This window comes from Sitodiplosis mosellana, unplaced genomic scaffold (genome assembly GCF_009176505.1).
Source record: "Sitodiplosis mosellana isolate CC-2019 unplaced genomic scaffold, AAFC_SMos_1.0 Smas_scaffold_2, whole genome shotgun sequence".
NCBI classification, from domain to species: Eukaryota; Metazoa; Arthropoda; class Insecta; order Diptera; family Cecidomyiidae; genus Sitodiplosis; species Sitodiplosis mosellana.
Genome location: NW_022595245.1, coordinates 7,962,361 through 7,974,068, shown reverse-complemented (window position 1 = coordinate 7,974,068; position 11,708 = coordinate 7,962,361). Strand labels below are relative to the sequence as shown.

Sequence of the window (11,708 nt, the reverse complement as noted above, 5' to 3'; positions counted from 1 at the left end):
ACACACACACACACTCATTGGTTTATTCCATTCATTCATTCCATGCGTTTGTTCTGCTCCTTCGTTCGTTCAATCGATGGTGCTCACACCATTCGTTGTCATCATTATCAGTTCTTTGGCGATATAATTCAGTGCTTGGCATTTTTGGCATGCATTGTTGTTACTGTTGTTGTTGTTGAATAAAAGTTAGTTGCACAGAGCCAACCGAGTCAGTTGGAGTTCTTTGCACGTTTTCCATTCTAATTTCAATATCGTTTGCACAAATCTATTGCATGAAGTTCGAAAGGCTCCACTTCATCTAAATTTGGCATAAAAGCATTTCGCAATTCGGTGTCTCTATATAGAACCCGGCTTTTATGTGAATACATATTACATATTAACAAGTTTATAAGATATTCATGGAGACAACAAAAGCTTGCCGTGCGAAGGAAGATAAAAAAAGGGAGAAGAAAAAAAACACGAATGAACGAACGCACCTGATGTGCCAGCAGCAAAAAAAAAGAAACTTTCAACTTTTTGTGCGTTGATTTGTCTTTTTTGTCCTTCTCCACTTGTTCGACTCGGTTTGACAACCAAATCAAATACGAAGCAAAGAAAAAAAAAACTCGGAAAACATAACCGATAAAGACGAAAGAAAAATAAAAAAAAACTCCAAAAGAAATAACAAAACTTTGAAGGGGAAACAATTTTTATTCGTCTCTTCTCTTTTTGCCACTGTTGTCACATTGAAATGGAAATTATGTAATTCCAATGAAAATCCAAAAAAATGTTGCCAAGATGAAACAAGACGAAGATGAATACGGATTATGTTTACGTCTGCCACAAGGTGTTTTATCGATAACTGACTGTAAGTAATGTCATGTGTCAACGCCGTATTGACAGTAGGCGTATGCATTTCATACACGAATAAAAGCTCAACGAGACTTAACAGCAGCTTTGTGTTTAAATTTAAGGTTCTTAGTTTTGATTATCAAAAGGATATCTCACCTTTTCATTATAGAAGTAAAGTAATAAGTAACTTATTACTTATTGCTTATTACTTTCATTTTATTACTGTAATAAGATGGACTTATTACTTATTACGCATCTTATTACAAAGATGAGTAATAAGTAATAAGTCTATCTTATTACTGTACTGTCTATCTTATTACTCATCTTATTACGTTGTAATAAGATGCGTAATAAGTAATAAGTCCATTTTATTACAGTAATAAGATTGTAATAAGTATCTTATTACTTTTGGTGCAAAAAAAATCGCAAAAAAAAGTTTCATGTAAAAAACATGCCAATTTTTGTCAGACGAAAAAATGTTGAAAAAAAATGTGTCTTGGAAAATTTGACATGATTTTTGTATGAACCTTTTCTTCAAAAATTGACATGTATTTTACATGAAACAATTTTTGCGATTTTTTTTTTTGCACCAAAAGTAATAAGATACTTATTACAATCTTATTACTGTAATAAGTAATAAGTCTATCTTATAACAGTAATAAGATACACTTATTACTTATTACGCATCTTATTACAAAGTAATAAGATGAGTAATAAGTAATAGGTCATCTTATTACAGTAATAAGTAGGTAATAAAGTAATAAGAATTACATTTTTTTACTTCTATACTTTTCATTGTCATACACTAATCTATTATATTAAATCGCTATTAACCGTATCAATTTAAACAACTCAATCCTCTAGTCACACACACACATGATGTTTGCCTAATGGAAGAATTATAAGCTCGAATCGAATGGCGATAGTTTTATGGTGTAGTATATTGAAATGGTTTCGGGTAATTTGATGGAGAGAAATTTATGATGTGCCATCAAAATGTGCCTACTCAATTAAATATAAACCTACACAAATTCTTCGGATTTTGATTAGATCTACTACACCTGTTGGCTTGTGCACACAATTTATATATTGTCCATGGGTTCGGTGTATCGATGTAAAAATAATAAATTTTCAACCAAATCCCCACATAATCGAATTTTTTGCCAACATGCAAAAACAAATGAACAAAAAATTGAATGTTCATCAAAAAAAAAAATTTCTCATTATTATTATTATTGCGCAAATATTTGCATTAAATTTTCGATTTGGAAAAAAAAGATAGCCAGCTAACGAAAATAGATCAATAATTGAATCGAACCTTTTTTTATGCACCGAAACTTTGTCATCGAAATAATTACCTAGTGTGTGAGCGAGGGAAAGAGATAAAAAAAAGCGGCAGAAAAATTAACAAAAGTCGTATTCATCCCCATATTTTTATACCTATAAATTATCTCCCCGTTATTATCTTTAGGGCTTTTTTTCCCCGGTTATACTTATCATAATAATAATCATCCTTCGTTTTTTTTCCTTGTGCGAATGATACCTTCTTTCCAAATCTCTTGCGTCCGTGGAACGCAAATTCACGGAGCAAAACGAAGTGATGAACAGCAGCGATGAAGTGAGTGGGAGAAGCGACAGAGAATAAAAAGCTCATATTTAATTTAATTTGCGTTAACCCACAATAATTCATTTGGATGACCACAGAATAGACTTCATTGCTATCGCATTCGGTGCTATGTAAATTATATCGGGATCTGCGTTATTGTTACAAAGTATTTAATCACTTCATAATTTCAAAATCATATTTGCGACCATGGCCATTGCTACCGTCGACAACAATCATCTGCTTGCATTTGCAACATACATATAAATAATTATGGAATGTGTGAGCGGATTTTTCGGTGAATTGAGCCGAATAGAAAAGAACAAAGCAACAAACACACAGAGAGCGAGTGGTCTGATGCTGTGCGAAAAATGGCCACAATTTTTTAGTTATCAGATTTGAAATGAAACACAACCATTGTATTTTGTACGCGTGGTGTTGTGCTGTGTGTATAATTTATTTTTTTTCTCTATTCTTTTTCTCTCGTTGCCATTTCTCTGGAAATCGACTACAGACCAAACATCAAATTATCCGTGCCTGGGTACCTTTGGTATTTGAAACAAAATATGCTTCCAGATTAAATATCACATTAATTTGCGAAAAACGAAACGCAAACGCACAAATAAGGTGCATCCACATTGGTTGGTTGGTTGGTTACTGTTTGCACGGTGCTTTCGTCAAGGCCGGCGTTGGAAGATTGTTTAGACAAACAAATGCGTGTACAAGTCGTGTGTTTTTCATATGCATACAGTAGCGTTTACCATTTCAATATCATCACTCGAAGAAGTCTACACCAAATTGAAGGTGAATAGGCTAACATCAATGCCACTGGTGCTATGTTGCCCATTGCCAGTGTGCTGATGTTTGTTCATAAATGTACCGTCTTTGATTAATGATGTTGCTGGATCGTTTGCCTTCAAATCACAACAATAAAAACGAAACGAATAGACAGTTCAGATGAAATAATGAGAGCTAGAGTGGAAGGGAAAGAGAGGACGAGAGAGAATGTGTAGAAAAAAAATGTGGAAAGGTAAATTGCGATATAAAATAATAACAAATGAAAAATTATAATATGCTTCATAGACATGACGATTAATGTCATAGAAAGTGTGAGTAAATAGCGGCATCCGAATGCAAAGGGATTTTTGATGAGAAGCTCTCCGACACAGAAAAATTATTTTTTGGTGAATTTGTGTGTTTCGTTGACATGATGATGTGCGCGCGCTAGGCCGCAATAAAAGTGAGTAATGAGTCACCGGCGAGTCGAACAGCAAGTCGTCCGGGGCTTATGATTCCAAGAAAAAGATTCGTCAGTACAAATGTGTCGCTGAGCATCAAAATGGGAATAGATCTGTTACAGCAACAACCGAACATAAAATATTTTTATGCTCAGCGACACAAATGAATAAAGGAAAATAATGATGGCAAACTATTAAACAAAGATAAACCAGGGTGAAAATGAAATTAATTGCTAAGATCGGGATAAATGAAAAGCATAGCGACTCTTCTAAGTTGTTGATAGTTGTGACGGCGATAGCGATGGCATCGAAATGGATTCGATGGCTTACGGAACAAGTAAATTATTTACGATTTATAACTATGTGTAAATCGTGGTTATTGTCGTATTAGGCCAAGTGCATAAGTCCTGTTCCTTTGCTGTATTTAATTAATTGTCTGGTGTGTATCAGCTAGGATTTTCGGTATTAGATACGCCATGCGATTTTTGCCCATTTTTTATATTTCCCGATTAACGCCAAGGAGAGGTTGGCCCACATTTTTCTGCTCTCAATAAGAATATTGGGGGAGACACACGGCAAATGAATGAAAGAAATACGCCTAACCATCACTTTCCAACATTACCACCACCATAGCCGTCGTCACCGTCGTCGCACCACCAATATACCGTCATCGCAAGCGTTTTTATCGCCACCGGGCACAATATCTCATTCTTGGCTACTTGCTACATCCCCATGCTAGCAACGTTGCAAAGAAAATAGCAAACGATTACCGAGCAAAAAGCACTGTACGCCAAGTGATAAAGTGTCTCACAGACATTTTATGAGCAGTAAGAAATGCTAAACAAACGAAAGAAGCAACGAAAATTGTTTTATCAAAGATCTAAAGTAACACCTATACAACGACCACACAAACACAAGCGCTCCGGTTTTTACTGTGCCAAATGCCTTTGAGTGTGCATTTTTTTTTCATCGTTATTTCATATAATATTTGATGATATCATTTTATCCGTTGTTGTATTCTCTTATTTTCAGTGTGTTGTAGTTGTTATTGTTTTCTTTTTCGTTTTCTTCTCTTCTCCACGTAATTTATACCTCCCTTTTGTCTATTAAACAATTATGTGGGGGCGAATGATTTGTTTGCGCACCTTAATACTTGCCGTAATTCTTTTCAGTTATGTTCGCATTCGTTCTGTGTGTGCTTATTTCACGTTTGTTATTCTTTCATTTATTTTGCACTTGGTTTGCTTTTGGTGGTTGGGTCGGTCGGTCATTGGGATAATTTCGCACTTATTATATCAACACCATCAGCATTCGAAATAAGAAAAACAAACGCAACGGTAACAAAGTTCGCATCATTTAACTGTTGCTTGAAACGAACGATTGTTTGTGATTTTATGACGCATTCACCGATTTGTCGAACAGAAATTTATATTTATCCTTGCGTTTGTTTAAGCAGTATTCAGATGTTATTTCACCTTTATTACTGTTATTATTATTTCTGAGCGAAACGAGAATCGAATGAAATATTTATTTTTGTTCAGTGAAGCAGAAGTTCATAAAAATAGGCCCAGCTCTTCGTTTAAATCCAGTTCCGTGGAAAATCTCTTTCTGTTTCGATAAATGCTCTCTCTCTCTCTCTCTCTCTCACATTTCTATCTCGCTCTTCCCCTTCATGTATTTCTCTCTAGCTACCCATCTGTATTCCTAGAGTACTGAACCAAATGTTTCTCTGTTCCAATTGTCGTCACACTGTAGAAGAAATAAACTTATTTTCCTGAAATGGTTTACGACTTTTTTTTCCGATGTCATCCAATTATTATTTTTGCAACGAGAATTTAAACGAAAAAAATAAATAAATAATGTCACCAGAAATACTTGTAAAATGTGGCGCAACAATGTTTTGTGGATGTGTGATGAGTTTTGGTTTGAATCCTTCGCCATTTCAGTCAGATTTACATGGCACTTTTTTCCTCTATCTTTGTCTCTTGCTCTCTCTTTCGGTTATTTGCGTGCACATTCTTTATATTTTATACCATTTTTTTCCTCGCTTTCTTCTGGAATTCACCGGCAGCTACACCAGAAGCACACCAGAACTCACAGAGAAGCGAATTTCATGACGTTGGTATTTTGGTGCAATAAATAACCAAATGTATGGAGTCATCGAAAAATTGTATTTATATATGTATACGTGTACGTGTACGTGTGTATGTTAAAGTATATGGATGGAATCAAATCGATTGAATACAATGGAAATGTCCAAAGCGTATACCAAAATTATTATTCATAACAATTTCATAACATTATCAGTAACAATGGAACAATTTACGTATTTATTTATTTATTTACGTAGTTCAGCAGTTTCTAATGTGTGTTTTTTCTCCCTCTATCTCTCTGCCCTACACAATAGGTACAATAAAAATTGTTCATCATCATGCAACACACCGAGAAAACTGATAGGTCACACGGCTGAACGAGCAATCAGTGCGAAACAATTTAGCACAAGCGCTAACAATTCAATACAACTAAAATCGCTGGGCGCGAACAATGATGTTGTTTATGGTGGTGGTGGTGGTGGTGGAGGTGGCAGCAGCAGCAACAAAAACATTTCACGTGATTTATTTTCGTCAACTTATAATTCACCGAATGAATCAAACAGATCGATAAAATTGCGAACATCACAAAAACTGGTCGATCAATCACAAGCAAATGATGGGTTTGATTCGGTGAAGAGTCCATTGTATAGTGATTTTACGGGAGATTTAAAAAAAACATTGACTCCCATTGCGGTGCATCGTTTGAATAGCCCGGGAATACATGCATTCAGTACGCCAGCGAAGAATATTTCTGCATTTTCTACGAGCACACCGTCGTTCAGCAAGCAAAATTTGTCATCGTCACAACTCCAATCGCATCACTATAGCAACCGGAGCGGAAATAGCCACAGCCGTAACACAACAATGTCGTACAACTCGCGGCAGCAATCATCCAATGACTCAAGATATTCGTTTGACGATAGCAGTACATGCCTTGACACATCGGTTGGCATAAAACAATCGCATGAAAAGTCCAAAGATAGACGTAGCGCAAATACGTCGAACATTTGCTTGGGTGACTTTCTAGCACCGTTTACATCAAAACAACATTCGCAAAAAGCACGCAAATCGCTTAATTCATCGGAACGTTCACCAAAAACAACAACAACAACAACAACAACACCAACGGCCGCAAATGTTTCGCATGAAAAAGACTTTCCAAGTTTTATGCCTAAAGGAAAAATGAATCGAACTTCGTTGACCCCGACATCAGTATCGTCAGTCGCACAACCACTGTTAGCTACAACAGCAACAACAACAATAACAACAACGCCCAAGTCAAATCAAACCGTCAAACCGACTAAACGTGTGGTACCTACACGAATCGGTGGCAGTTTGAATGAATTCAATTGTCCGGCCTTTCGCAGCGATAATAATATACTTGAATTGGCACATGAAGAGAATGCCGAAAGCACGCACGATCTACTGAAATCACAAAAGGACATGATTCGCCGTGTATTTCAAGAAGAACAACCGCCCGAAACCAATTTACGTGCGCTATTGCACGAGAAACTGAATATGGTTGGTAAAAAAACGGCAATGGGTGTGACAGCAACAAAAAACGCACCACCAATTGACCTGCAGAAAATCACAAATAAGCCGATGCTTGATAAATTCATTGATATTTATTCGATTGTGCTTGACTTGAATCTCGTAACGAATGTTCTGACTGAAGTTGCGTATTTGGTGAATTTAATCAATCTCGATGTAGACGAATATTACGACCGTAATCCGCATATGTTGGATGGTAACAGCATTAACGAGCGAACTAATGCGATTGAGTCAACATTGAGTAAAATTAATGCGGTCGGTGAGGCAACAGCGAAACAAAACACCATCGATACGATGGTGAAACAGCAGCAACAGCAGCCGATGATGCCACAACAACAAGAGGAGACAGGAAATGCCGTTGATATTGGATTGAATAAAGTCAGCAGCACCTGTGCCACAACAGTAAATGCTGTTGCCAATAGTACCGTTGCTATTGATTCCGTGCATTCGGCCATTTTGCTACTGAAGAATATCAATAATTGCGTTTATTTTGGTTTGGGCGTTCTGCAATTACAGAAAAATATCCTTCGCATGCTTGACGTGACATCGATAAAAGTGCTGCTTGAAAACGAACGCCTAACGACATTGGATGCGACAATAAAGGATGATCTAACGAGTGTGTACTCACATAAAATGCAATTGGAGCGGCCGTTACGCACTCATGATACATCGAACAGTGGTGACTTTGTCGGTGGTTCAAATGCAGCATTGCTTGCGCCCAACAACAGCATGAAAGTATTTTATCAGCAAGAGCAAGATACACAAATGAATTTTCCATCGGCCCGTGAAGCAGCTGCCTTCAAAAAGCAACGAGATCATTTTTACAGCATTTTAGGGTAGGTACACCATCATTCAGTCAATGCGAACGGGCGCAGTGAGCGATAATTCACCGCTCGGACGATTTATGATAATTTCAGGCGTTTCGCCGTTTTTTTTTCTTCTTCGTTACGATGAGAATCGTCATCATCATCGTCCATCGTTGAACAGACATGTATGGCTCACACTAAAGTGGGATAAAAGTTTTGAAAAGTAGTGCAAATTATTTTTCAACACTGATTTATCAACAGTTTTCATGGAATTCTCGTCCGCTCTACATGTCAAGACAAATAACATTTCCAACTTTAAAGAGCGAGAAACAAAAGAGAAAAAAAAATGAAAATCAACAATATCGTTAACGAAACTATTTCACAAACTTTTCGACAATTGTCAAGTTTTTTGAAAAATCGTTAAAGTTTTTCCGCATATTACCATGAACACACACTTTATGTAATTCCGTATACCAGGGACAAAAAAGTAGCAGCAACAGCAGCAGCAAACCGTGTGATTCGTTTATGGAATTGCAATTTAACCAGGAAACAAAGACATCTCTGGAGAAAATAATCGACATCTGGGCATCCGAATGTGTATCGATGCACTAATTCAATGAGTATTTGTTTATTTGGATTTAGTGCTTTCGTTTTTGTGCCACATCAATTTCCATTGAATCACTTGGAATGCTTTGCTTTGCTTTGCTGTGCTGTGCAGAGCTGTGTGCTTCGCTTTATAGCCATTGATGTTCAACAATTCTTGTTTTATATGCTCATATTATTTGTGTCTGTCTCACATTGTTTTTTTTTTGTCTTTCTCTCGTATGTATCTATTTTTGAAGGATATGGGAATCAAAGCACTTAAATCCGGCATGGGACTTTGAGACCGAACTTGGACGTAAAGTACGATCTATGCTCCATGAAATGGATCATCCAATAAATATGGCGCACATGGCAAAACTATTTACAGCACAATTGATTTTATCGTGTAATTTCAACGTACGTACCATTAACACATGTCCGTCGTCGTTTTGAAGTTGGTATTTCGGCATTTGGCTTTGCTTATGCCCGGGCTCATTCGCACAAAATATTCAATTTTGAACGAGTGGCATACCAGCCATTCAGTCAGCCAGCGATCAAGCAAGAAAAAGGCAGCAGCAGTGATGCAAAAAAGGAACGCATTTTTACGTTCACATTCAATCTAGTCAACCTAACGGTTTGAAATGTCCCTTTCACTCTTTCTCTCTCTCGCAACAGCATGTGACTCCAGAGTCATAGCGTAGAAGATTAGTGGGACAATAAACGCAATTTAATGTTTGCTTCCTTTTCTCCATTCTCTTGCTCGTTCGCTGCTTGCTCCAAACTCATTTCAATTTGTTGTTTTTTTCCTTCTCTTCAATCCAATCGCATCACATCCCTCTATTTCATTCTCTTTCTCTCTATTTCTTCTCTCTCTGCTTTCACATCGCGCTGCTGGACAAACACACATACATCACACAGGAGGTCATTCAATCCGATTTACCCAATATTGATCCGGGTAAATTGAATAAATTACAACAACGTTTGGTTGCGCCCAGCCATTTCAGCACGAATTTCCAATTTCCGGGCAACCAAATATTTTTCAAGGATTTCATAATTGCTGCCGAACATCAAACGAATTTTATCGAGCAATTGAAAATCGTTTTGACCAACGAATTGATGGAAATGAACGATTCATCATTCGAAACATTGGAATTGTCAACGATTGACGAGAACGAGCCTGAAAATCGACAAGAATACATCGTGAAACCGGAGACATTGTCCACGTTGAGTGTTTTGGCGAAATTTTTGGGTCTAATTGTGGCACGGCCATTTATCTATGAGTTTGGTGTGAACACCACCGTTGACAACCGGCAAATTGAACTTAGAAACAAGGTAAGCCTTTATTACAGAGGGAAACACACGTCATTGTCAAATGCAGATTAATCACTCACTCTCTCTCTCACCCTCTTCAGATCAGATAACTAATTTGTAATTTATTTCCATAGATTCGGACAATGATTGACATCAAGGAGATACTGAAAAAGTCCATCATCAATCACAAATTAATCGTGACACTGCCATGGATCGTACAATTCATTTCGATGTTAGATTCAGTTAGCCTACGATCCGACTATTATCGTGATGTATTCAATATTTTCTACGAATTGTACGTGATGACAGCCGAATTTGAGAATAATACAATGTTATCGATGCGACAAACGTCAGTGTTTATCATACGATCTTGTTTGGGCTGGCTGTTTGATCAACCTAACGTGCCAAACGAATACTATTCGTATCGTCAGAATCGTAAACAACTAAAGGCCATAATGCAATCCCATCCATCGTTGGGTTCAACCGAATTGACTGCCGTCGAAATATTCGTACCCAAAGACTTATCGGCATTTTTCTCAGGGAAACATCAAATCTTCTTTAAGGCCAGTGACACACAAACAAACACAATAACGGGCACATTGGAAAAGTTTAACATTGGTCAAAATGTGCTGGCAAATGATTTACAGTTACAAATGGCGCTTGAAACTTCTCGAGCTGATAAAAAACTGTCAGATACCCGAACATTTGATCCATTACTCGAAACGGTTTTGCAGGCAGCTTGCCCATTTCTAGCCGATTTCCGTGTATCAATCATGCCAAAACGCAATTCAAAAACTGTCTCTCGTACTGGTCGCTACCGACACATTACACCAAAAATTTGCGAAGCTCCGCCGTCAATCAACAATGCACTGAAAACACCGCCTACGGTACAACAGCTGCTAAACGAAGACGATGATGCACAATCGAAATTGGTAGAAGCATTTTTGCACTCACAAACTTTGTCCGTGCGACGAACTGTTGAATTTGTACAAGAGCGCGTTTATTCCGCTGTTGTTAAGGATTTTCAAGTGGAAATACTCATACCATTCAAGAAAAGCATCATTGAATCGGTTGATAAAATTCAGCTGAAAGATTCAAATGCCATCTTAAATGAACTGTATCGCATCTATTCGAATGGCGAAAAGGAGTTGCTGAAAAAATGGCAAGATTTCGTAACACCAGCAGCTCTGCAACGAGTCAAGGTAAGCGGGTACAGAAAAAAAACCTGATTGCATTTTAGAATTTAAAAAAAAATCTGGATGTGGGTGATGGTGGGAAAAGCAGATTATCCGCTGTTTTCGTTCGTTTTTCCTCGGCAAATGTAAACAGCATGAGCTGAAGGCGAAAAATGAATTCCACCTAAGTAACAACAACAAAAACAACAGAAAAATGTAATGTTTAATCAATCAATTTGTTTACCAACTTTGTAGATAACATTCGATGGACTGCTGCCGCACGAAACGGTCGATGCGTGTAAATTAACTTGCATCAATATTGCTGTTCAGCAAGCGTTGGCCAAAATCAACGAATGGCGCTCGAAAAATCTGAAGGGCATCGGTAATTTGATTAAAATTTACCTACCTATCCCAAGTTGAATATTCCAATTTGATTTCCGCATTTTCCACTTTTTTGTTATGGGCATTAACCAAATGTGTTTTTTTTCTTCTTCAACAAAATCTTTCACGCTCGCATA

General features: G+C 37.2%; 1 protein-coding gene across 1 annotated transcript in view; it reads left to right on the top strand.

Moving 5' to 3' along the window:
- LOC129564894 (protein disks lost) overlaps positions 1–11,708 on the top strand; it is a 211,863-nt gene that overhangs the window by 198,646 nt on the left and 1,509 nt on the right. The window contains exons 3-7 of the mRNA XM_055439145.1: positions 6,080–8,152; positions 8,965–9,121; positions 9,623–10,036; positions 10,150–11,217; positions 11,446–11,572. Coding sequence (XP_055295120.1) covers positions 6,080–8,152; positions 8,965–9,121; positions 9,623–10,036; positions 10,150–11,217; positions 11,446–11,572 — 3,839 coding nt within the window. The remainder of the gene's footprint in view (positions 1–6,079; positions 8,153–8,964; positions 9,122–9,622; positions 10,037–10,149; positions 11,218–11,445; positions 11,573–11,708) is intronic.